General features: G+C 42.8%; 1 protein-coding gene across 4 annotated transcripts in view; it reads left to right on the plus strand.

Annotated features, from left to right (window-relative positions):
• ST3GAL3 (ST3 beta-galactoside alpha-2,3-sialyltransferase 3) overlaps nucleotides 1–27,747 on the plus strand; it is a 179,707-nt gene that overhangs the window by 83,834 nt on the left and 68,126 nt on the right. For all 4 annotated transcript variants that reach the window (XM_027620586.2, XM_027620595.2, XM_027620576.2 and 1 more), the window contains 2 exons: nucleotides 1,912–1,954; nucleotides 21,351–21,443. In XM_027620586.2, the coding sequence (XP_027476387.1) occupies nucleotides 21,424–21,443 (20 nt within the window). In that variant the 5' untranslated portion in view covers nucleotides 1,912–1,954; nucleotides 21,351–21,423. The remainder of the gene's footprint in view (nucleotides 1–1,911; nucleotides 1,955–21,350; nucleotides 21,444–27,747) is intronic.

Here is a 27,747-nt window from a genome sequence, read left to right on the forward strand (position 1 = left end):
TGCAATTAGTATATGCATGTGTAAAACAAAACTTAAGATGCCACTGGAAAATAATCCATAGATATATCATTATGGCCACTGTACAAAAATGCATGGTGAAAAAAAGACATTTCAACAGGATTTGTTTTTAATGCAACTAAAATCAGTAGTATGAGTTACTATGGGAGAGTATCACATTCCCCCTCCTTCCCTTATTTGTGTTATGTTCTTGCGTGGCCCTGACATCTGAGTTTGCAACAAGGGGAAAATATTCTCTGGTGTCTCTGGAAGGAACCAGCCAAAGCGTGGATTCATTGTATGTCCAAGGGCATCCTAGCCTGGGTCTGAGGAGCAGTAGCAGGCTAGTTGCCCCAAGGTTATGAGCACATGGGGGAAAAGCAACAGGTGTGGGCAAGTTAATGAGATTTTCTTTTTTTATGGAATGATAAATAGGATTGCTGGAAGAGTATTAACCTTTGAAACTAACCCTTTTTGCAAATTTTGTTTTCAGTTTATTTTTAAAATTGAAACATTTTTTTTCTTACTGACTTTTATAGGTTCCTGATATATTAAGCAAAGTCTCCTATCCATTTATCTGAGTTAGAGCAAAAGCAGAATTATTTTGAGGAAAGGCTTTGACTGCCCAAGAGTATTCTCCTGAGAGGCAAGCTTCTGTTGGGCTGTGTGTTCTAGCTGGTATCTTCAATTATAAGAAGAGGAATTACTCTCACTGCAGCTCTGCTGCTTAAGAAAGAGTTCAAATCTGGACTTTACTCAGCCTTGCAGAATGACTCCTGCGAGGTACTTGTCAGGATGTGTAACTTCCTCCTCTTGGCCCATCATTGCTTATTAAAGCCTGAGTTCCTCAAAAGCCTTGCTGCATGGTCTTTTCCATTAGTTGTTTGGTCTTGGTATTCTGTTTTATCCTCAGGTGAAGCCAGCCTGACTGGGAACTGCATTCATAGGCTGCCTTATTTTGATGTGGTCACTCTTTACGCACACACACACTTTGCAATCCTTGAACAAAGATATAAGAAATAATCTTATGACACTTCTCAAGTCTTGGTAGCAGGAATAGCTGTGATTCTCCTGGTTTATTTTATGAACACTGGAAACCATTTTATCAGTGCTTTGCATTTAGCTTCAGCTGTGAGAAATCTTGGGGGTAAATCTATAATCTTCCTCCAGCGAGCACATAGGACCTTATAGGTCATCCGGTTTGGGTATTCTTATCCTGGCTGTATTTTATTATTTTTCTTATGCTTATTTCCCCCTTTGGTCCCAGATACCTTCTTTTTAAAAAATCGTGTACTTCATACAACTTTGTAAAACCGCTTCAACTTCATTTTAGAATGAGGAAAGATGTAAAGAACTTAACCTATTCATGATTTATCATTTGTCATAAACATCTTACAACTTATTTTTAGACTTCATTTTCAATTTCCTACTCTTTATGTAATCAGATCTGTCAGCTCTTTGTGGTTGTCATGAAGAGGATGGGTTCATTGCCATGGATTTGAAGACCCCTGGGCTGCCACACCTTCACTCCGTAGTGAACACGGCTGCTTCAGCAAAAATTATGATTTGAGCTTAGAGGAGGCAGATTGCTTCTGGCCCTGTTACTTCTCCAGGGGTCTGGTTTTGTGTTTTAAGTAAATTTCAGTCAAGTACCACATTTAAACAGGAAGGCAGTTACATGCCAGCATAGGACTGGGGGCCCAGAGGGTCTGGGAAACACCTGGCATTGAATCTGGTCCTTCATAAAAACAGGTGTTCAGCAGGAGTTCTGTGACTTAGATTTAGTCGTGGCTTATGTATTTGGCTCTGTTCCTTGAGCGGTTGTCTGTCCCCATGTTCTGTGTCTGGGGAATGCAATCTGCTAGTGTCAACAGTGGCTTGACTTCAGTGACATTTCCTGCTTTTCTTTTTCAGAGTATGATCGGTTGGGTTTCCTCCTGAAGCTGGACTCTAAACTGTGAGTAGAATGAGAAGGCGCCTTAACTCTGTGGGAGAGATGTCTCTGGGAGCTGGGGTCCAACTTCGAAGGGTCACCCGCTCCGTTCTGTGTCAGTTGGAGGACTCCTTGGGGCCTCTGGCCTCAGTCTGTCAGCAGACTCTTGGAGCATGTACTGTTTGCAGGGGCCCAGAGAGGATGGGATTGTGGGTTTAAACATAAAGCCTTTGATTTGGCTGGCACAGGCAGTTCCTGCCAGGTTCGAGGGACAAGGAGGGCCCGGAAAGGCTTCTGCTACAGAGCAGAGGATGGTTGAGTTACAGCAGGAGGCAGTGGCCTGGCAAAGATGCTCTGCAGCCTGGTGTGCAAAGCCTTCCGTGATCAGACTTCCCTCCCGCATTATCTCCTATCCTTCTGCCACAGGCAAACCCTCCATTCCCCTCTGCCTTGGCATGGGCTTCTTATCTGTGCCCGCACTGCCCTTTCCTTGCTGCTCACCTGGGAAAACTCAAAGGCCACCTCTTCCCTACACAAAATTCATGATCTCTTCCTTGATGCTTCCTGTGAATTTTCTCCCTCTGTCACCAATGATCTCGTCGTACTATAACCAACTGTAATAATTATCAATTTATTAAGAGCACGGGCTTGGAGCCAGGCCTGGCTGGTTCGAATCCCGGATTGCCATTTACTCTCTTTGTGATTTGGGGCAAGCTCTTGAACCACTCTGAGCCCAGTTTCATCTGTAAGATGAGGACACCAATATGCCTACCTCACTGGGTTAGTGTAAGGATTTAATTGAAATGATTAATTCATAGGGGTTTTCAGGTACAGAGTATCTAATCCCCTGTTCTGACCTTCTTGGTCTCCCTAGCACCTAGCCAATGCTGGCGTATCTTTGTGAGGTGCTTGGTACACCCGGACCGTAGTTGCATGGATGGACGCACAAAGGATAGGTGGGTGACCGTGCACTTCCCCAGTTAGGCTGGGATGCCTCGGGATTGGGCTGCATCCATTCTGTGTGTTGGTGCCCTGCATGGCACCTCTCGCATGGCTGAGCTGCAGTAAATGGTTGCAAAACCACCTGTAGCTCCTTTCGGTTGTCAGTCGTCTTTGTACACCCGTGGCCCCTGTTCTGTACCAGACAGACATGAAAGATGGGAATTGTGTCTCCTCGCTTTCCTGTCTTGCATTAGCCCTTGACTGTAGCTGCTTGTGATGGTGATGACTGCGCCTACACACAAGACATCGAATCTGGGGCTATCTGGCTTTCCCACTGAATTGTCTAGCCTTGGGCTGTTTCCTGGCCTCTGGCTTTGTGGTTCTTGTGCCTCATACTGTGAGTTCAGGCGTTGTAATTCTCCCAGCTTTTATACATCACGGAGGCAGCCCCAAGGGAAGGATGGTCTGCTCTTTATACCAGGCTAGTGGAGAGATGTCAGCCACATGTTAACATCTGGGGAATGGGACCCAATTATGTTAGAAAGCCATAGGCTTCGCCCTTAGAAAAATTCTTAATTTAGTGCTCTGGGTGAAAAAGAAATCAAGTATAAGCTGTAAACAAATGAAATGTCACCAGAATGGAAAAGATGTAGTAATTTACCAAGTCAAGTCACATTGATGAACAAAAGGCATGTTACCTAGGATATGTTAACTACAGTATTTAAACTGTCTCCAGTGGCGTGGGGAGAGGAATTAGGAGGACGCTCCTGTCCTGCTCTCCTGACGGGTGGCTGGTACACCGTGGGCTGTTTTGCGGCTTGCTGTTGCATCCCAGGCCAGGCCCATGAAGCATTTGAGTTCAACTTGGTCTTTAGCCCGGGGAATAACTCACAAGTGAAGGTACAAGCTAGAATGTTCCTGCCCCTAATTGAAAAGACTTTTCCAGTCTGGTGCTTATCTTCAGAAGAAAGCACAGCTGTGTGGGAATGATTTTTACCTGCTTCCAGGGAAAAGTTTCCAAGTTCAAGGTTCTGAGTTCTGGAGGTGATCCCTTAGCAGTGGCTGGATCTCCTCTTACGAGGTCACCTTCTGCTGTGTTGTGTTCTACTTCCGATGTACAGGGAAGAACCTGAACTTGAATCAGAAGAACTAGATTTGAATTCTGCCCCTGCTGCTTAGAATTACATGACTGTAAATAATTTGTCTTAGTTCTCTGAATACCAGTTTTTCCATACGAAAAAATGTAGATAGTAATACCTACCTCCCAAGATTTTTAGGAAGAATAGAAGAAAGGCTTGTAGGAAGTATGAATAGATTTATAAATGTAAGAATTTCTTTTTATTTGTCTTGATTGGATTCCTTTAGATTTTTAAACATTTTTAAATTAAACAATTTTTTTTACAGAATTGATTTTTAAAATTGAAATATAGTTGACACACCATGTTACATTAGCTTCCGGTGTACAACATCGTGATTTGAAGAGTCCATATGTTATGCTTTGTTCATCACAAGTGTAGCCACCATCTGTCACTATACTTCTGGAGTATAGGACTGCATACGTTTTGGAAATTTTTCGGCCATTATCTGTTTAAATATTGCCTCTGCCCACTCTCTCTCTACTCCCCTTTAATCAGAGTTTAAATGTTAGACCTTCGCCTTCTAGCCTGCAGGTCTACTAATATCTCTTCCCTATTTTCCATCTTTTGATCCTTTCCACATTAAACTAGAACCCCGAAGGACTCAGCATAGGAGGAACTAGAAGGAAACCTGCACCCCTCAACCAGAAAAGGTTGCCAGAACTCTGAGTGGATCAGGGCAATAAGTTAATAAAAAAGCAACACTTGATATTCACAGCCAGGTGATCTATGGAACCTCAAGCTGTGAACTTTAAGTATTTGAGAGTTTAAGGTATTACAGATTGACAGTGCTGCCAAGGTCTTGGCAGAGGCAAATGCAGGCCTGCTCTGGAGGAAGATGTGAGCTCCTTGCAAATAACCTTTCAAGGAAGTGAACAGCTAACAGTAAAGCACACGAGGAAATAAGGCTCCATTGGTGAGAACCATGAAAAACACCAGACAACAGAGGGGGACCTGCAAAGACTTGTGAAGTCAGAATTACCAGACACAATTGATAAAGCAATTAGATATACTATATTTAAAGAAATAAAGACGAGATTGAATTATGTATTATATACGTGGTTAGGGGATTATAAAAAGCAAAATATCCGATTTGGAAAAACAAAACTTCTAGAATTGAAAAACACATTAAGTAAAATTAAAAACTCAATAGGATTTAGCAGGATTAGATACAACTGAAGACCGTGTTAGTGAACTGAAAGATAAGTCAGAAGAAAGAATCTATAATGGGTTGGCCAACTTTTTCTGTAAGGGCCAGAGAGTCACCATTTTAGCCAACATTGGCTTTATTGTTTCTGTTACAACTACTCAGCTCTGCTGCTGTAACATAAAAGCAGGCAGGGACAGCACGTAGACAAATGAGTAGGTCTGTATTCCCATGAAATTTCATTTATGGACACTGAAATTTTAATATAATTTCTATGTATCATGAGATGTTTTTTTTTTCTCAGCTGTTACAAATAACTCTTACCTCATGGGCCATCAGAAAAACAAGATAGTGGGTTAGATTCAGCCCACAAATCATAGGTGCCTTAACTGAGAGTCCTGCACAGATAGAGCTGTGTGAAAATTGTCTCCCCCCCTCAGGTGCTTTCCATTCTTGAAATCTTATTATACAGGACTAGTCTTAATTAAAATGTCTCTATACCCAGTGATTCCCCACAAATCTGAAAATAGATGTTTTGGATTTTTTTTTTGGTCTTCACTATATTCTTTTAATTATATCTCTGTGGGGAAAAATAGTTTTCTGTTTCCTTTGAGAATTCCCTACTGCTTGTATTATGACAAAATCTTGTGTCAACGCTATGAAAATTATTCAGAATACTTATATGCAGTGAGCTTTAGGAACCATGTCTTTTAACTGCAAGCTGTGTTGTTCAGGAGGGAAGTGTTTTGTTTTTAAAGATTATTTATTTATTAGAGAGAGAGAGTTCGAGAGCACAAGCAGGGGGAGTGTCAGGCAGATGGAGAGGGAGAAGCAGGCTCGCCACAGAGCAGGGGGAGCCCTATGTGGGACTCGATCCCACAATCCCGGGATCATGACCTGAGCCCAAGGCAGTCGCTTAACCAACTGAGCCACCCAGGCGCCCAGGAGGGCAATGTTTTTTGGCAGTTAAAAACATGGGCTGTGCTGTCAGATACGGATTTTTGAAGCCCAGTTCCACATCTTACTAACTATAATCTTGAGTGAGCTATAAAGTGGGGATAATAATAATCATCCAAGGATGACATTCAGCCTATCCTGTACCCTTATCAGTGTCTGCTAAACTGGGAAGGATGTAACCCAAAAATGAGACTTGAACCTCAACTTACCTCCTTCTCCATGCCCCAGGTTTCATTTATTCACTAATTCATTTAGCAAATATTTTTTTTTAAGATTTTATTTGTTTATTTGAGAGAGAGAGAAAGTGTGTGTGTGCGAGCAGGGAGAAGGGCAGAGGGAGAGGCAGAGGGAATCCCAAGTAGACTCCCCGCTGAGCACAGAGCCTGACTCAGGGCTTGATCTTCTGACTCCGAGATCATGACCGAGAGTCTGATGCTCAGCTGACTGAGTGAGCCACCCAGGTGTCCCACAAATATTCCTTGAGTACCAACTATGCTCTTTGTAATTGGGATAAAACTGAAAATTCTAAGCCAAACAGATGACCTTATAAGCTCGATTGGAAAGGGTGTCTTGTGAGCTAAAGACTTAGTGAATGGGACAGGAGTAACTGAGAATGGCGGGGGGAGGGGCAGGAGGTAGTATTTCTGGATAGCATCAACAATGAACGGGTTTTTGTTTTTGATTTTATCTAATAAGAATGACATAAGTGGTGGCTTGAAAGCGTAGATGGAGTACAAAGAGGATACAAGGGATCCTCAGCTGCATGGGGAATACAAGAAAGAGCAGCCTCCATCACACAGGGCCGGAGAGGAAATGGCGTTTTCAGGGGAGACCCAGGTGTCTGTGAGAGCAGTGGATGGAAGGGGCATTCACGAAGAAGCTGAGGATGTAAAGGGACAAGACTTTGCAGAACACAGTGGAAAGTTAGCATAGCACAGGCAGGGAGAAGTGGGAGATGGGGCCGAGAAGAAGCAGAGAGCAGTGACTTGAACATGAGGAAACCGACAAGGACACAATTGAGGGACTGAACAAGAATAACCAGGATGTGGGGCTGCCCCAAGATTGCCCAAGAATTAATCTCGTATTCTCCTGGGGTGGGGTGGGGGGGGACACTCAGGCTCTCAGTGTACTCAGCTACAGCTTGATCGGATGATACCTGTGGGGAAAGGAGGGCAGTCTGGTTCCTGGGGAGGCTCTGGGTTCTCTGAGAGTCTGCTGTTCAAAGTTGGGGGTCCTGGGGAAAGGCTCAGGGCTACAGGTTGCTGCCCCAGCAGTGAGGTGAGCACTTCTTCCTTTATTCAACCAATGTCTTGAGCAACTTCAGTGTGTCAAGCAGTGTTCTGTGCTGTGAGAATATCCCAGTCATTGAGTCCCAAAGTCAGTCACTGAACAAAAAGTATAACCAATAAGTCAAGTTTTCAATGTCTTGGAAGGTAGTAAGTGGCATGGCAGAAAATAGAGCAGGACAGGGGAACGCTGGAGGAGAGATTGGGAGTTTGAATGTGGTAGTCAGGGTGGGCCTCGTTGGAAGGCGGCTTTTGAGCAAGGCCTCAAAGGAAGAGAGGGGGTTAGGCCCACCAGTATCGGGAGGCAGAGCACTCAGCACAGAACCCTAAGGAAATCTCACTTAGGAGGATCCGGGAATGTGCCCATTAGTCCGGCAGAGAGAAGAGCCACCTGGAGCTTCAAAGGAGCCAGACCCTGGTGTCCAGGTGTGTGTGTTTTCTGAGCTCATGCCAGCCTTCAGGGAGCTGATTTAGTAAAGTGGAGGTTTCGTCTGTTTCAGCTGAGTGTGGGTAGCCGCTCTGTGCTCTGGGAAAGCTCCTGTCTGCTGCCACAATGTGTTTTATAGTCACCATGTGGGCGAGAGCACTGGGACTTTAGTGCTCAGTCTACTTTTGTAAGGAATTCTCTGTGAAGACACAAAGATATGAAAGCCAAAACCAATTATTTTTAACCTCCAAAGGCTTGTGAAAACCCAAGTCATCTGTGAAAGGCCTATAAACCTGGGGCAGTCTAAAATATACCCCAAGGCCTAGTTTACTGTTTCCCCGAATGGCCTGCCAAGTTCCCTATGGCTGCACTGAGAAAGTGTTTATTGAACACTTAATATATGCCTGATGCTGTACTTGGTGCTTTCTGCTTTACCTGTCCTCGCCACAGCCGCTTGGAGGACCTCGCCAGCCCCATGTGTCATCTGAAGCTGATAACTCCCAAATGTGTAGTGAATGCCTAGTCTTCTTTCCCCATACTTCAGACCCGTTTACCCAGTTGCCTCCTTTACGTGGGTGTGTAGGCACGTCACACTTCACAGATCTAGAAGCAAACTCCCGATTCACATCCCCTGCCTCCCAGAATCTTCCCTACCCCACTACATGGTAACTTCATCCTTCCAGTTGCTCAGGTCAAAAACCTTAGCATCATGTTTTTGACACTAATCATCAGCAAAGCCTATTGGCTTTACCTTAAATATCTGGAGGTCCAGCCACTTCTCGCTCCTTCTCCCGCCATCACTCTGTCTGGACAACCACTGTCTCCTACATGACGCCCTCCTGCCTGCTTTCACGCTTGCTTCCCGGTGGTCCAGTTCTACGCCGAAGCCTAAGTGATCCATCCTGTTAAGTGCAAGATAGCCCTAGTTACTCCTGTGTTCAGAACTCTCCAGTGGCTCCCCATTTCTCTTAGTATAAGAGCCAGAGTTTTTACCATGCTCAACCAAGGCCCTTCCACAGTCTAGACTCCTCTGTTTTCTTACCACTCTTCTTGTTTATTATACTATACAGGGCTCCTTGCTGCGCCTCAAATACTTCAGGCCCATCACTGCCTCAGACTCTTGGCATTTGCTCATTTCTTTGTTTGGGATGTTCTTCCCCAGACATCTGCAGAGACTGCCTCACCTTTTCAGACGTTAGCTCAAATATCCCCTGCCCATCCCACTTAAAGTTGTAACCCTAACCTCCATTGGCATTCCCCATTCCCCCTACTGTGCCATTTTTCTCCAGAGTGTTTTCCACTGTTGGATATCTATGTTTTACCTACTTGTTGTTTGTCCCCTCCCACGAGAGGGAGGGCAGATGGAAGGGGTTTGTCTATTTTTTTCACTACTACTTCTTAGTGCCTAAAACAGTGCCCAGCACTTGGTAGTTGCTCAGTAAACATTTGTTGCATGGATGAATGAATGAATGAATGAATGAATTGGTGGATAAATCTGTGAAGTAGGTGGTACTTAAATGCATCTTAACAAATGAGAAAGTCACCATAGAAAGAATTTACCTGAGTTCACAGAACGGTATGTGATCAAGCCAGCATTCAAACCCCTCTCCACTTGGCACCAAACTTTCTACTCATCCCACTATTCCACAGAGCTTTCTCTTTTTTCCAAATTCACAATGTCAATTTGATCCCCAGTAAGCTTCGTAAAGGCAGGAGATATGAATGTCCTGCTCACAGGTGTACTCCCAGTGCCTCGTGTAGTGTTCCTGGTGCACAGTGAATATTCAATAAATGTGTGTAAACAGTTAAAAAGGACAGAGTAGGAGGATATAAGACAGAATAGTGCCATTATAATAACAAAACGCAGACCCTAAGTCTCAGTACTGGAAGATTTTGGAAGAATGGGAAGTGCAGTGATGAGGAATGCCACATGACCCCTGTCTTTAACCCTGTGTGTCACCATCTCCCGGAGGGTCTCTCACTTCAAGAACGGCCGCCACCATCAAGTGGACTCTAGAGAGCACGGGTTCTCTTTAATGCTTTAAAAAAGAGGGGGGAGAAAACAACAACAAAAACCTTTTCTTGGTTCCTCTAAGCAAAGCTAAAAATATTTCACTAAAGACTAAAAGGGAACAACAGAGAAATAAACCCCGAGAGCATAAGAAAGCCAAAAAGGTCATCTGGTTTGCAAACTACAGTGTTCTGTTTCTTCTGTAGATAGCTCAGACCAGAGCCCTCCTCAGTTCACAGTGGCAGAGCGTGGCCTGGCAGGACTGGACTGGGCTCTTTGCTTCACAGCTTCTAGCCTGTTCACAACCCCCACTGTTCAAAGACTTCCTCTTACACATCTTGGTACCTATATGATCAAGACCCAGAGAGTCACATTCCTTCTTTGTAGCTCACCTGGAGCTCTCAGCACAGTGGCTCCTCAATTGGACTGCATATTGGAATCACCCGGGAAGCTTAAACAAATTACCCATGCCTGCGTCCTACCCGGTATAGATTCTGAAGTCATGGGGTTCAGGTATAGCCTGGGCATTGGGATTTTTTTAAGCTCTTCAGGTGAGTCCAATATGGTTCCAAGTTGAGAATCACCGCTTTAAAAGATACTGTCTTCTGTCTGAGGAACTTTGCACTTTCCCAGTTGGTTGATAACAAGAATAAACTCAGGTTTGAGGGGAGAGCGCTGCCAACACAGAGGAGTCTGTCTACATACATTGGCTCTTAGCCCAGGTCCTCACCACCGAGAGATTCTGATTTAGCAGATCAGGAATCAGACTTAGGTGCCTTAGTGTTTAAAAGTTCCCTCAGGTGATTCTAATAGGCCAGGGTTGAGAACCATGGAGATACAGCCTTCAAGCCTGTCACTATAATCATATCTGAATATGTCATAATAACTATGGCAGAATGTAGTAGTAGTTACATTAGGATAGTGGGATTGTGGATACTTTTTTCCTTTTGAGTTTACGTTTTTTTGTGTTGCCCTCATATACATGTACAATGAAAAGATATATTTGGATGTGCCTTCTTTTCTGTACTTTTCTTTCAAACTTCCATTATGATCTCTAGGTCTCTAAACACTACTTTCAAAAATCTATTTTATATTAATTTTTGGTTACCAGCCCTTCCTCTAGCTTTTTCTTTATGGGCTTTAAAAAATCTGAATCAATTATTTCAAGAGTTTCCTGGACATTCTATTGACCTACTTAAGTATCTCTTCCTTACCTATAATTGAAATAAATATTTGTGTAAAGACTTACTTTGCTGTGCTGTCAAATTGCCAGGAGGTCTGAGGGTGAGACATGGTAAGTCTGAAAGAATGGGCAGACCAAATCATGCAAGGCTTTTGATATAACAGTAAGAAGTTTAGGCTTCATCTTGAGGGCAAAAGATGCCATTGAAGTGTTTTTTTTTTTTTAAAGATTTTATTTATTTATTTATTTATTTGACAGAGAGAGAGACAGCAAGAGAGGGAACACAAGCAGGGGGAGTGGGAGAGGGAGAAGCAGGCTTCCCGCCGAGCAGGGAGCCCAATGTGGGGCTCGATCCCAGGACCCTGGGATCATGACCTGAGCCAAAGGCAGACGCTTAACGACTGAGCCACCCAGGCGCCCCATCATTGAAGTGTTTTAAGCAGGTGAAAAACATAATCAGTTTTGTAGGAAGATGACTTTGTCTGCAGGAGGGTAGGAGGATTGGAGAGGACAGAAATGTAAAGAGAGATAGTACATAGAAGGCCATCAGAGAAGTAAAGAGCAGAAATCAGTAGAGAAAAATCAACAAAACTAAAAGCTAATTCTTTTTTTTTTTTAAGATTTCATTTATTTATTTGACAGAGAGAGACACAGCGAGAGGGGGAACACAAGCAGGGGGAGTGGGAGAGGGAGAAGCAGGCTTCCTGCAGAGCGGGGATCCCGATGCGGGGCTCGATCCCAGGACCTTGGGATCATGACCTGAGCTGAAGGCACACGCTTAACGACTGAGCCACTCAGGCGCCCCGCTAATTCTTTTTTTTTAAGATTTATTTATTTATATGACAGAGAGAGAGAGAAAGCACAAGCAGGGGGAGGGGCCAGGGGAGAGGGAGAGGGAGAAGCAGACTCCCCACCGAGCAGGGAGCCCGACGTGGGGCTAGATCCCAGGACCCTGGGCTCATGACCTGAGCTGAAGGCAGACACTTAACCGACTGAGCCACCTAGGTGCCCTTAAAAGCTAGTTCTTTGAAAATATCAATAAAATTGATGAACCTCTAGTCAGGCTAGCCAAGAAAAACGAAGATACAAAAGACTAATATCAGAAATAAAAGGGGCATTGTCACTACTGATCCCGTGGATATTAAAAGGATAATAAAGGAATATTATGAACAAGTCTGTAAAGGCAGTTTGATAACTTATGTACAATGGACCAATTCCTTGGAAGACACAAACTTCCAAAACTCATGCAAGAAGAAATAGATCATCTGAATAGGTCTGTATCTACTAAAGAAATTGAATCAAAATTTAATAAATTTCGAAGACAGAAAACAGTGCACTTAGTTGGTTTCACTGGTGAATTCTATCAAACATTTAAGGAAAAGATGATACCGATTCTCTACAATCTCTTATAGAAAATAGGAACAGAGGAACCCTTCCTAACTTGTTCTGTGAAGCTACCATTATCCTAAAACCAAAACAAGATGAAGACATTATAAGAAAGTCTGGCTCAGTTGGTAGAGCATGTGACTCTTGATCTCGGGTTCGTGAGTTCAAGCCCCAGATTGGATGTAGAAATTGCTTTAAAAAAAAGACATTGTAAGAAAGGAAAACTACAGACCGTTACCTCTCATGAGCATAACATAAAAATACTCAACAAAATATTAGCGTATTGAATCCAAAACAATGTATAAAAAGAATCAAACACTATAACCAAGTGGGATTTATTCCAGGCATGCAAAACTGATTCAACATTGGAAAATCAGTGACTGTATTTCATCCCATCAACAGGCTAAAGGAGAAAAATTATATGATCACATCTATAAGATGCAGAAAAAGCATTCAGTATAATCCAATATCCAATCATGATTTTAGGGGGAAAAAAAACTGTCAGCACACTAGTAATAGAATATGATAAAGAACACCTACAAAAAACCCTGCAGGTAACATCATGCTTAATAATGAGAAAACTAGATGCGTTCCCCCAAGACTGGGAAAAGGCAAGAATGTCCCCTTCCAGCACTCCTTTCCAGTATTATACTGTAAGCTCCAGCTAATTCAAAAAGAAAGAAAAGGAATTAAAAGGCATAGAGACTGGGAATGAAGACGTAAAATTGTCTTTTTTCACAGATGACATGATTGTCTGTATAGAAAAATCCAGAAACTTGCCAAAACACTCCTGGAGCTAATTAGCAATTATAGCAAGGCTCTAGGATATGAGGTTAATAATATACAAAAGTCAGTTGTTTTCCTATAAACCAGCAATAAGCAATTGGAATTTGACATTAAAAACACACATCATTGAGAGAACACTGTGACAGTGGAGGCAGAGAGTGGAGTGATGCGCCCACAAGCCAAGGAATGCTGAGGATTGTTGGCTGCCACCTGAAGCTACAGAGGACCACAGAGCAGATTCTCCCTCAGAGCCTCTAGAAGGAACCACCTGAGGAAACCACCTTGATTTGGACTTCTGGCCTCCTGAACTGTGAGAGGATAAGTTTCTGTTGTTTAAAGCTCCACCCCACCCCCCCACCTTTGGGGTAATTTGTGGTGGCAGCCCTTGGAGCCTAATAGTGGGAGAACAGAAGAAGTGCCAGGCTGGGGACCAGCGGCCAAGGGCCTGGGGGTGCCAGGAGGCCTACTCTGCCTTAGAAGAGGCTGAAGATGTCCATCAGATATGCCCAGACCTGTGTGCCTATGTTTAATGTGGTTATGACACCTGTGATGCATATTTGTTTCATAATACATCATAATACTAGACTGTGACCCTCTGGAGGGCAGCAAAGTCATATGCTTTAATTATTCCAATGTAAGCTTTGGATTAACAGAAACGTAGGAAGCCTATATTAATTACTAATAGTATATTGCATGCCTGCTAAGCACCAAGCCATATATATATATATATATATATATATATATATATATATATATATATATACACACACACACACACATACACACACACACACACACACACACACACACAATCTCTTTCTGTCCTCACCTCTAAGGTAGATACTGTTATTATCCCTGTTTTGGAAGTAAAAACTCAAGCCTTCAAAGAATTGCTGCATCTGGGAAAATAAAACCAGTAGCTCCCATGTAAAAAAATAAAAATAAACTAAAAATACAGTATCGTTTACATTAGCGCACATATGCAAAGAAAGACTTAGGTATAAATCTAACCACACACACACATACCTATTAGCAGAGGTTTGGAGACAGCCAGGTGAGTTGGAGAAAATAATCCAAGTAAGAAAAATAAAAGGAACAGTTTTTTTCCTCATTAGATTAGTAAAATGATAATAATTCAGATGATCTAGAAGTAGTAAAAGCTGAAGTTAAGTGTTAAAACAGGAGCAGTAACTGACATTTCTATAACCTTTCAAAGAATGCTCTGACCTACATTGTTACAGGAAATCATTTGATCTTTCCATCCATTCTAGAAAATATGTGTTGTTATAACTATTGTAAGAGTTGAGGAAACTGATTACTTCTTACCTGAGGTTACACAACTGGTAAGTGGAAGAGCTAGTTACTTAAACTCAAGTTTTTTACCTTTATGCCAATTGTTCTTTATACCAAAGAAAGCAAGGGCTTTGGTGAGAGCAGAGGATGGGTTTTAGACCCCGTTTGTCTTGTCAAAAATGAGAATAATACTTACCTTAAAGTAGGGCTGCACCAAGGGTGTGCAGAGCCCCAGCGAAAAATTTTTTAAAATATTTTATTTATTTATTTATTTATTTGACAGAGAGAGAGAGTGTGTGAGCAGAGGGAGAGGGAGAAGCAGGCTTCCTGCTGAGCAGGGAGCCCGATGTGGGACTCGATCCCAGGACCCTGGAATCATGACCCGAGCTGAAGGCAGTCGCTTAACCGACAGCCACCCAGGCGCCACCTGCCCCCAGCTAAATATTTTTTGTAACACCTCTGGTGTATAAACACGTTGATGGGTCCATGTAAGATACAGTGATTTACTGATGAGGATTTAGAACAGTGGGGAAGGAGGAGATGCTTATGTATTTGTTTATTGTCCATTCAGTACACATGAAGGGTCTTCACAGTACCCAGATGCCATCTCTTTCTGTTCAGGTTCAGGCATCTCTTCGTGTATTTTATTGTCCAGTGCATCATTTCTGGCTAATTCACACCTCCTGCCACAAGAAAAAACTAATCATACTGTTAGTATTCATAGTACCTTGGCTCTCTGAAACCTGTTTTTTTTTTTTAAGATTTATTTATTTTAGAGAGAGAGAGCAAGCATGCAGGGTGGGAGGGGCAGAGGGAGAGGGAGAGAGAATCTCGAGAAGACCCCGTGGAGCATGGAGCCTGACATGGGGCTGGATCTCATGACCCCAAGGTCATGACCTGAAATCATGAGCCAGATGCTTGACCAACTGAGGCACTCAGGCTCCCCAGCATTTGACAGATTTCAACATCCATTCATAATAAAAGCTCTCAACAGTTGCGTATAGAGGGAATTTACCTCAACGTAATAAAGACGGCATATGACAAGCCCACAGCTAACATCATCCTCAACAGTAAAAAGCTGAAAGCTTTTCCTCCAAGATCAGGAACAAGATGTCCACTCTCACCACTTTTATTCATCATAGTATTAGAAGTTCTAGCCAAAACAGGTAAGAAAAAGAAAGGCATCCAGATCAGAAAGGAAGAAGTGAAAAGTGTCTGTATTTGCAGATGACATGATACTGTGTAGAGAAGATTCTAAAGACTCCACGAAAAAACCATTTGAACTGATAAATGGATTCAGTAAAGTTGCAGGACACAAAATCAATACACAAAAATCAGTTGCATTTTTATACAGCAGTAACTATAAGTAAGAGAAATTCCTTAAAAATCCATGTACAGTTGCCTCAAAAAGAGTAAAAGACCTAGAAATAAATTTAACCGAGGAGGTGAAAGACCTGTACACTGAAGACTGTAAGACTTTGATGGAAGAAATTGAAGAAGGCATAAATAAATGGAAAGATATTCCATGCTCTTGGATTGGAAGAATTAATACTGTTAAAATGTACATACCACTCAAAGCAATCTACAGAGTTAGTACAATCCCTATCAAAATTTATCATTTGAAATTTTATAGTGTTAAAAATAGAACAGCACATCTTCCAACCATGTCTTCTCTTGGACTCTACACCCTGCATGCCTGGATCTCAGGGCTGTACTGCCTTAGAGAATTATTGTAAGGCTAAATGAAATAATTAGGTCAACTATTAGCATATGGTTTATGCTCAGTAAATGTTAGTTTCCATGTTCTTTCCACTACCACCCTGAAAGAGGATGTGGTTTTTGTTTTGTTTTGTTTTGTTTTTAAGAAATGTAGAAACAAAATTGAATTGGAGCAGTTGCAACAAATCCCTCATGGAGAGTCTCTGTGAGCATTGCCTATACAGCTCAGGCTAAAGCGCTTGCAAGAGCTTACTGGAGAGCAGCCTACCAGCCAAAATGAAATAAGTGACAAGGTCCTGGAGACAAAGATAAACTGCAGTAATGTCAACTCCAGAATCAGTGATCAAACAGCAGAGTGGCCTGGTTTGTTGAAAAGGTATTACAGTGCGCAGTAAGTAGCAAGAGCTGAAAGGCAGGTCCTCTAGAGCTGAGAAATACCACAGATTCCAGATGGCTCAGATCAAGCAGTCCCTCTGCCTTAAAGTGATGAAAGAGACATAGGACAGTGCTGCCAAGTTTATTATCGATCACCATAAGTGGGGCAAAATCTATATGGAAGCCCCAGCCTACATTGGCGTTCACAAGAGCAAGGGGTCAGTGACGCTCAGGGCAGGATGGATTGGCCGCCCCCAAATGTGGGTGAATGAAGAGACTAATGATAATGCAAGAAGAGCCAGCAGATCTGTAATAATGGAGTCAGATGGAAGAGGCAGTCAGAAGAGATAGAAATTATCCTTAAGGAGAAAAGTTTCATCTTGGAGCTGAAAAGATCTATGGCAATGTTAAGTAGCCTTTCTTTCATTAGTCTACTTCAGAAAGAAAGAAAAATGAAAATGTTTAATGACGGAATAGGGTTACTAAAGCTACTTAAGCTGCTTCTGCCATTTCCCAAGTCATGTTCCAGACACAGATCTCTAGTAATTGGAGAAATGCATCTTCAGCAGGAAGGTTAGGGAGGGTAGCATTGAAGAAGCAGTGGTGGGGCCAGCCCAGGGCCAAGGGTTCTTATCTGTGTGTTCACGCAAGTCCTTCTGACGATAATATTGGCTAGCTCTGATTAAATTGCTATACTGGCTTAAAAGGACACTACTATTTATTCACTGTTGCTTGTCAAGCATCGTGCCAGGTGTTACCTACATGGTCTTGTTCCGTTGTCATGACTAGGTAGCTTGGTTCTGCTGGGGAAGGGAATGGTGCTTAAACCAAGTGTTGCAGAGGTGACTAGGCAGTCACTGGCCAGGGTGGGGTGGGGTGAGCAGAGGAAGGCCAACCCTCCTACTTTTGTAGGGTCCTTCCCCCTGCTTCCCCCCTCCCACCTCCTCAAAGACAGTCCTATTGGCCACATCAGGAGTTTCCCTCTTATTCCAACCACCTTACAAATGTGCTAAACTGTCTCCTAACCTCAAAAACATCTTTCCCTGCTTCCTCCCTTCATCTGTTGCCCCATTTCTCTGTCTCCCCTAATAGCAAAAACAGTAGTCTCTATTCCATGACTCCACTCATTCTGTTTTCTCTTAAGCCCAGTGAAATCAGCCTTTCACCCCCACTCTCCAGTGAACCAGCTCTTGTCAAGGTCAGGAGTAACTTCCATGTTGCCAAAACCAGCTGTCAAGCCAGGGGCCACACCTTGCCAGGCCTTCCACTGTGTTCAGTGCAGGTGGTTCCTATGTCCTTGAGACACTTCCTGGCCTTTGGCAACTGAGAGAGCATTCACTCTCTCCGGATTATTGTTCTGTCTCATGGACTGCTCCTTCCAGCCTCTCGCAGCCTCCTCACCTGCCAAACATTGATCCCCGAATGCACTTTCCCACTGGGCATCATTCAGTGATGCTCCTGTATTACAGAATCCAAACTCGAGTGAAGCATTCATCATTCATCATGATCTGGATGCCTGCCTCTGCCACCTCATCTTTCACATAACGTTGGTGTGGTGCTCGGTGCTCTAGAGGACAGCCAGCCCCTCCAAGTGTGCTTTCTCACCACATCCTCCCAAGGTCCCTGGGAATTGAGTGGTTCCCATTTGCAGATGAGGAAGCCGAGAATCAGATTTTCCATCACTTGCCCGAGTCACACCACTTGCCAATGTCCTCTGTGAAAGTTTCTCATTCCAGATCCTATGCTCTTCCCATTTATAACCCTTTGCTTGGCCTGATCCTTAAAGTCCATGCTCCTGGGTGAAGCAGGGGCGTGGAAGTGTGGTTCCTTCTCTTGGGTTCCAGTCTGTCTGCCTGGATTTCCTCTTGAGTGCAGCGGTTCACACTCTTCACCCCAGGGGCTTGGTAGTCACGTTTGTGGGACAATGGGTGCTCTTACTGGTTGAAATGCTAAATCTCCCAAAATGAAAGGCCAGCTGGAGAGTATGAGAAGAACAAGGGCTGAATGATTTGATCAGACATCTGTGGGGGCCTCCTGGCATTTGGAGTGTGAGTGCCTTAGAGAAACTAACTATTCTGGCCTGAGGGAGTTGGCGACTGTTAATCTTGGTGGTTTTGACCGCTAACTGCCCCTGAGGTCCCAGCCTGCTGTATGACTCAGAATCCCCAACACTCCCCCTATTCTTCTCTCCCTGGGGTAGTCAGGAGGCCACTGCTAAGGCATTTTAATTTGGTAATAACTTGACCTGGCACACTGTCCTCGGGGCTGTATGTTTTAGAAGGTACTGTTGCCTTCTAAATGGGGGGTTGATTTAGAGCTGCTCATCCTCGACATCTGGCTACCTTGCACTATCATGGGAAGAGCCTTCCCAGCTGGGTTCTGGCTTCCCTGTGCTCCAGCTGGCCAGTGCCCCCTCTTCTCCATGAGAGATTACCTGAGTCCGTAGACCTTGTGCTGCCCATGCTCCTTATTCCTGAAGCACCTCACCAGAGGTTGATGGTGTAAACCAGAGAGGAAAGAAATGGCCAAAGGCTTGTCTGTTGTTGTATGTACATTGCTGTGGGGCACTGTGTTAGAGGGGCAACTGCCATCCATCTTTCGTCTTCAGTGTGAAACTTTCTGGAATCCAGAAAGAAAACAGGAACCCACAGTTACAAGGCAGGCACACAGATAGTGGGGGATTGGGAGGCACGGATAGGAGAGACTCACAGCACCTCGCTGCTTGTCTGCACACTTTCAAAGGGTGGTGGGAGACCTTCCTGACCCTCTTCTCTATCCCCGTCTACCAACGCTGACCACTCCCGAGCTAGCCAAGTGTGTGATGGTGCTTACCATGGTCCATGTTAGGAGCTCCTGCACTGCTGTCTGCCACTTTCCTGGCCGTAGGATCTTGGATAAGTTTCTTTATCTTTCTGAGCTCATGTGTAAATTAATAACTGCGATAGCACCTACTCACATGGCTGTTGAAGAACTGAAAAAAATCTGTATTTCAGTCACTCTGCCTAGTCTAAGAGCTTCCCGTAAGTTCATCAGTTATACTGAAGTTTACATTTTGTTTCGGAAGTAAGTTGTTTACATAAGAAAATACTGTTACTTAAATTCTCTTGTTAAACCTTTGACTTTCTTTGACCTACCAAATAAAGTCTCAACTCTGGCTTAGCACGGGCATTTGCATCTGCATTTCTGGCTTTACATTTCATTGGTAAGAAAGGCTAAAAAAAAAAAAAAAAAAGTAAATTTCTGGGAGAAATTGCACGTGGATACAGATGAATTTGTCTAAATTCAGTGAGCAGTTCCTCTGTGCCCGGCGCTGGGCTAGGCCCACAGGGGCACACGAGTGAATCACACATGACACGCGATAGGCGGTGGGATCCTCGTTTCTGGCTCTCCAGGCCAGGCGCCAGCCCCCGTCCCCCCAGACCTGCCCCACCCTGTTCCTGCAGAAGGCAGCCCCGAGGGGAGACTTACCACGGGGCCCCAGCACGGTAGAGCAGCTGGGCATCAGTGTGTTGGCCACGGGCCCAAGGGTGGAGGCGGGGGAGGTTGGGCCTGGGAACTGGCAGCCCGCCAGGGCTCCCTCAGGTGCCCCAGCATGCAGGGCCTCCCGCCTTGCAGTCGCTGAATGGGTCCTGTTCTTCCGCTGTAGTTTTCTCGGGACTGTACTGGCAAGAATTTTTGGTGGTGGGGCCGTGACTCCAGCCCCGCATGGAACACCTAAGGACATGGAAGCCCAAAGACGTGAAGTGATTTGACTGTAGTTGCCGCCGCAAAACCAGAGCTAGGACACACAAGTCTTCTGAAAAAATATTCTGCAGATATTCAGCAAACACTCTGGGGGCTCCTGCGATTGTCTTGATTTCAATACAAGTGCAGTGAGACTGTATCAGAGTCATTTTGTTCCATCAGAAAATTGTAGGCATCTTCTGTGGGCCCATATCTTCGCAAGGGACTGGAGGTGCAGGGTTAAATCAGACTCCAGCCTTGGGAATTTGCAGTATAATGAGGGAGACATACTACCAACTATTACAGTACAGTATGGCATGTAATGTGCGTGTCAGGGGGCAGACCGTGGGGCACAGGGGAGGCACTTAGCCCAACCTGGGGGTCGGGAATTACTCCCCGTGAAGTTGAGACCTGAGCTTAGTTGTGAAGGACCAGTAGGCATAGCCAGGTGGAGAGGCACAAGGAAGAAGATTCCAGGCAGAGAGAATAGGAGAGCAGAAGAGCATCTCCAACTAAATATCTAATCATTATAGTAATAGCCCCAACATATATTTGACTTCAGGACACTAAGAGTGGTTCCCACTGGCTGGGTCATTGAATGTCTGTGTGGAGAGAATAGAGGCAGGCATGGCTGGTATGTAGGGCCCCACAATGAAGCTTGAAAGGGCAGTGCTTGTGACAGTCAAAGCCTGGGCAGCTCTCTCTCTAGGTCTCCAGGCTCCACTTGCCCAGTCTGGGAGCCTGGATGGAGTTCCTGCTTTTCTTGGGATTAAGCTTGCTGCAAAGAATCTGTGCAAAACCCAGTGAGTTCCTTTTATGAAGTTCTTTAAGAGGGGCCTTGCTAATTTATCTACCTATTATTCCTTTAGGGCTTTGGGTTTGGGATCTCCCCCCTGCCACGAAGCCTTGGTATAGAAAAGGGGCTGAAAGGCTGATTGTAGAGAGTGAAGCTTTATTCAAAGTTTAGAAAAACCTACCACTCTTCAAGAACTAATACCTGCTGACTGCTCAGTGCCTGGCAAGCTCTGACTTTCCTTCTCTTTCCATAGGCCTGCTGAGTTAGCCACCAAGTACGCAAACTTTTCAGAGGGAGCTTGTAAGCCTGGCTATGCTTCAGCCCTGATGACTGCCATCTTTCCCCGGTAAGTGCTCCTGTTTCTTCCCGCGGCCCAGATAGCCTGGTCCCTGGCCCGGGAGTCAGAAACCCAGTGCTGCACAAGTGATGTGCTCTGAGAACACAAGACTCTGTTAGAACAGAGTTACTTACCTCTGGGTTCTTGAGTCTGCGGGTGCCTGGAAAGGACTTGTTTTGGGTGGTTCCTACCCCAGTCCCATTCTGAGCCCTTGCTATACCTTATCCCATCGTGCCTCTGGGAGCTTACACCTGCCAGCCCAGCCTGTCTCTGTGGAGGGGAGGGAGCGGGTCAAACCTACGTGGTTGCTGCTTGGAAGCCAGGTACCCAGGGGCAGCCAGACGAGGCTACCCAGCACAAAGGCTCCAAGCCATGGTATCAGAACTATGTGGCTTCAGGGAAGCATATCCAAATAAAGCAGGGAACAAAGAGGAGTTTCAGAGGCTGGCCGTTCCAGCACCTCTCTTTGTCCGTTTCGCATTCTGGAGTTCCCGACTTCCTGATACCAAGCTTGCTGAAAGAAGCTGTGCCAAACCCTGGGAGTTCCTTTTACCACTGCTGAGGGGCCTTGCTTCCATATCTGACTTTTCCTTTCAAGTTTTCTTTCCATGAAGCCGTAGTGTAGAGACGGTCCTGACATGCCAGGATGACTTTGTCTGCAGTCTGGAGTGCAGTGAGACTCTCAGGGTCATTTTGTTCCTTCAGAAAGTTCTCGGAGTGTCTGACTTAGAGTGGCTGGAGGAAAGGCTGCCCTAGGATGCTCTGGGAGTCGGGCTGTAGCACTTGCACCACAGGAGGAGTCCTGTAGGTGGCCTCTTGGGGTGGGATCTGTTCACTGGGGGAATGGCTTGCATCCCATCCCTGAGCAGGCTGAGGTTAGGGCACACAATGTGCTTGCAGAGGAATGCTGAGAAACAGCTTGCCCGAAAGTAAATCCAGAATATTTGGTTTTTATGCTTCTTTTTTTTTTTTAAGATTTTATTCATTTATTTGAGAGAGAGAGAGCACAAGCAGGGGGAGCAGCAGAGGGAGAGGGAGAAGCAGACTCTCCGCTGTGCAGGGAGCCTGATGTGGGACTCCATCCCAGGACCCTGAGATCATGACCTGAGCTGAAGGCAGACACTTAATCGACTGAGCCTCCCAGGCGGCCCCTCTCCTTTTCTTTAGAAAATGTGAGCAATCCAAGCTTAGCTCCTTGTCTAAAATAGGGGCTCTGCTACCTGAATATCTGGTGTCCAGATGGAGAGCTCTTTGTCCAGGGTCTGCCTTCTGACTTCATTCCAAATAATTTTCTTCCCCCCAGCTATTTATTGAGCACCTCTAAAGTGTCTGGTGCTATGTTCCATATTATTCTTATAAATGTTTTCTTAGGCTTACTTGACTCAGTCCTCTGGACCAGACACCTCTGAGTTTTCCTTGACCTGGATATAGGTGTGGTTTGTCTTTTTTTTTTTTTTTTTTTACTTTTTCCAATTGAAAGTAGTACAAGCATATGGTTAAAGAAATAATAACTGAAAATGTGCAAAAGGGTATATGCTCCTGCTCCAGATCCCTGCCCCAGAGAAGGCCAGTAGTACCATAAATAGAAGCATCACGTATTTATTGTTTTGTATCTTGCTTTTTGCTCCTAACAATGTATGTTAGAGATTATCCTCTTACCAGCATATATGGTAATCTTATTTGTTTAATGATTACATAACATATGAGTGTATGGATATATCATAATTTTTTTAAAAGTAAGACTTATTGAAGTTTAATTTATGTGAAATAAAATTGACTTTTTGGTGTAGTTGTAGGGGTTTTGATAAATGCATACCTTTGAGCAACCACCACAACAGTCCAATAGAACATTTCTATCATCAGCCCCTGAAAGTTCCCTTGTGCTGCTTTGTAGTTAACCCCTCCCCTTACCCCCAGCCTCTGATGACCACTGATCAGTTTTCTGTCCCTGTAGTATTTCCAGAATTTTATATTAATGGAATCATACAGTGGGAAGCCTTTTGAGTGTGCCTCTTTCATTCGGTATAATGCATTTGAGATTCATATGTGTGTTGTGTGTATCAGTTCCTTTTTATTGCTGAATGGCATTCCATTGTATGGATGTAACATAGTGTGTTCATCTACTCAGTAGTCAAAAGACATTTGGGTAAATTCTAGTTTGGGGTGATTATAATGAAAGCCATTATAAACATTTGTATATAGGATGTATGTTTAACTCTACAGGATTTTACCAAACTGTTTTCCAAATTGACTGTACTGTTTTGCTTTCCTGCCATCAGTGGATAAGAGTTCCAGCTGCTCCACATCTCTGCATCAGTGTTTTTAGTTGCAGCTATCCTAATTTCTAGTGATACCTCACTGTGGTTTTAATTTGCAGTTTGCTAATGACTAATGATATTCAGCTTCATTTTCATGTGCTTATTTGGCATTCTTTTATCTTTGAGGAGTTGTCCAAGTCTCTTGCTGTTTTTTTAAATTGGTTGTCTTCTTATTGAATTGCAAGACAGCTTTACATATTCCGGATAGAAGACCTCTGTAAGATGGATTTGCAGATATTTTCTTCCAGTCTGTGGCTTGTCTTTTCATTCTCTTAATAATGTCTTTTACAGAGCAGAAGTTTTTAATCATGATGAAGTCCAGTTTATCAATTTTTTCTTTCATGGATTTTGTTTCTGGTGTTTTATCTAAGAAATCTTACCCTAGTCCAAAGTCAAAAGGTCTTTTCTTATGTTTTCTTCTAGAATTTTTATAGGTTTAGCTCTTACATTTAAGTCTATGACCTGTATCAAGTTAATTTTTGTATATAATTTTGCATATGTACGTTCAATTGTTCCAGAACCATTTGTTGAACACTAGTCTGTCTTCGTTGAATTGTGTTGGTATATTTGTTGAAAATCAGCTAAACATATTCATGTGGGTCTCTTTCTGGAATCCTTGTTCCATTCCATGGATGTTTATGTCTATCCTTGTACCAGTATCACACTAATATCATACATAGACAATCATGTCTCCTATAAATAAAGACAGTTTTATTTCTTCCTTTTCAATCTGGATGCCTCTTTTTCCTTTTTCTGGCTCATTGCACTGCCTGGACTCTTCAGTACAGTGTTGAATAGATGAGGTGAAAGTGAATATACTTGTCTTGTTTTCCAGTCTCAGGGGGAAAGCATTTAGTCTTTCACCATTATGGTGTTAGCTGTAGGTTTTTCATAGATAACCTTTTCGGATAGAGGGAGTTCTCTTCTATTTCTGATTTGTTGATAATGTTTATAATGAATAATGTTGAATTTTGTCAAATGCTTCTTTTTCGGCATCTTTTGACATGACTATGTGGCTTTTCTTCTTTAGTCTGTTAATATGGTGAATCACAATGATTTGTTTTTCATTGATTGATTTTTGAATGTTAAACCAACCTTTTATTACTGGAATAAACTTCATTTGACTCTAATATATTGTTTTTTTTATATATTGCTGGGTTCAATTTAGTAATGTTTTATTAAGGATTTTTATTTCTCTGTTCATCTGAAATATTGCCCCAGTAGAAATGTAATTCTTAATTTAAAAAACCTTCCCAGAGGGGCACCTGGGAGGGGCGCCTGGGTGGCTCAGTCATTAAGTGTCTGCCTTTGGCTCAGGTTATGATCCTGGGGTCCTGGGATCAAGCCCCGCATCGGGCTCCCTGCTCAGCAGGAAGCCTGCTTCTCCCTCTCCCACTCCCCCTGCTTGTGTTCCCTCTCTTGCTGTGTCTCTCTCTGTCAAATAAATATGTAAAATCTTTAAAAAAAAAAAAAGAATTTCATTTCTTTTAATAGATCTAGAGCTTTCATATTTTTATTCAGGTTTCCTATTTCTTCTTTGGTAGTTTATGCCTGACAGGGAATTTGTGGGTTTCATCTAAGTTGTTGAATATTCTGGCATAAAATACATAATTTATGTATTTTCTCTTTTTTTTCTAGTCTTTCTGGTTAGAGCTTTATCATTTTTATTGGTCTCCTCACAGAACTAGCTTTTGGGTTCATTGATTTTTCTCTTTTGGTATTTTTCTCACTATAATTGTTGTTTTCTGCTCTTATCTTTATTATTTCCTACCTTACAATTATTTGGGATTTAATTTTTTCCTTGTTTCTTGAGATAGAAGATTAGAGCACTGATTTGATGCCTTGATTCCTTGATTTCATGCTATAAATTTCCCTCTGTAAACTGTATCAGCTGGGGTGCCTGGGTGGCTGAGTCAGTTAAGTATCTGCCTTTGGCTCATGATCCCAGGATCCTGGGATGGAGCCCCACATCAGGCTCCCTGCTCAGTGGGGAGTCTGCTTGTCCCTCTCCCTCTGCCCCTCCCCTCCAGCTTGTGCTCTCCCTCTCTCTCTCTCTCTCTCTCCTCTCAAATGAATAAAGTCTTTAAAAAAAACTGTATCAGCTACATCCCACAAATTTTGATGTTGTATTCTTATTTTCATTGAGTTAAAGGTATTTTCTAACTTCACTTGTGATTTCTACTTTAACCCATGGGTTCTTTTGAAGGATTTTGCTTAATTTCCAAATATTTGAGGATGTTCTAAATATCTTTGTGTTGCAGATACCTGGTTTATTTTTGTTGTGATCAGAGAATAGTTTTTTATGATTTTAATACTTTTAAGTTGATTGAGAGCTGAGTTGTGGAATAAAATGTGGTCCATTTTGGTGAATATTCTGTGTGCATTTGAAATTTTTATGTTGTTATTGGGTATTCTATAAATGGCAATTAGATTAGGTTGGTTGATACTGTGTTTCAGGTTTCTTATATCCTTACTGATTTTCCATCAGTTATTGACAGAGGGATGTTGAGGTCTCCATTTATTAGTTTTTGCTTCACATATTTTGAAGCTGTGCCATTTAGTCTATGTACATTTAGGATTGTTATACTCCCTTGCTGTGAACAGATTCCTTCAATGTTTTGAAATGTCCCTTTTTCTCTGGTGTAATAATCCTTATTCTGAAATCTTCTTTGTTTATGTAGCCACTCCAGCCTTTTAGAGTTAGCTTCATTGTGCTTTATGTTTTCCCATACTTTTATTTTTTGTGTATTGTGGGGGGAAGCATATATTTGTGTTTACCCTTGAGCCTCAGAGAAGTTGGGTCTCAGGGCTGGTTCACTCAGAGTGGGTCTTTTTTATGTTTAACTGTCTGTGTCTTTATAATTAAAGTGAGTTTCTTGTAGACAGCACATAGTTGAGTCTTGCTTTTTTATCCAATCTGGCAATGTCTGCCTTTCACTGCAGTGCTTATACCATTTACATTTAATGTAATCATCAGTGTGGTTGGGTTTAAATCTGTCTTGTTACTCTTTTTCTGTTTTTTTTTTTTTTCTTTCTTTTTCGACCTTCTTTTGGACCAGTTGAATGTGTTTTATGGCTTCATCTTACCTACACTTTTGGCTTAATAGCTATGCCTCTGTTTTATTTTTTTCATGATTGTTCTAGAGTTTACAATAAGCCTTTAATTTATAATTTACTTTCATATAATATTATAGGACTTCACATAGAGTTTAGGAACCTTATAACAGTATAGTTCCATTACCCCTCCCATCCTTTGTGCAAAATAGCATTACATCTATGTATTATAAATCCACATATCATTGTTCTTATTTATTTTTGTTTTAAACAGTTATTTAAAGTAATTTAGAAATGAACTGGAAAAGGCAGCCTGCAGAGTGGGAGAGGATATTTACAAATCATATATCTGGTGTGGAGTTATATTTAGAATATATGAAGAACTACAACTCAACAGCAAAGCAACTGATTAAAAAATGAGCAAAGGACTTGACTAGATTTTTCTCCAAGGAAGGTATACAGAGGGCCCAACAAAAACCTGGAAAACTGTTCAATATCACTAATCACTAGGGAATGCAAATCAAAACCATGATGAGCTATCATCTTATCACCATTAGGATGGTTGCTATCAAAAAAGAGAGCACAAGAAAGAGAAAATACCAAGTGTTGACAAAGATGTAGAGAAATTGGAACCCTTGTACACTGTTGGCCAGAATGTAAAATGGTGCAACCACTATGGGAACAGTATGATAATTCCTCAAAAAAATTGAAAATGGAATGACTATGTGACCCAGCAATTCCATTTCTGGGTATATACTCAAAAGAAATGAAAGCAGGGACTCAAACTGATATATATTTTTTAATTAACATATAATGTATTATTTGTTTCAGGGATACAGGTCTGTGATTCATCAGTACTACACAGTTCACAGTGCTCACCATAGCAAACTGATATTTGTACACCCATGTTCATAGCAGTGTTATTTTACAATAGCCAAAGC

The sequence above is a fragment of the Zalophus californianus genome, chromosome 4 (genome assembly GCF_009762305.2).
Source record: "Zalophus californianus isolate mZalCal1 chromosome 4, mZalCal1.pri.v2, whole genome shotgun sequence".
Taxonomy (NCBI): Eukaryota; Metazoa; Chordata; class Mammalia; order Carnivora; family Otariidae; genus Zalophus; species Zalophus californianus.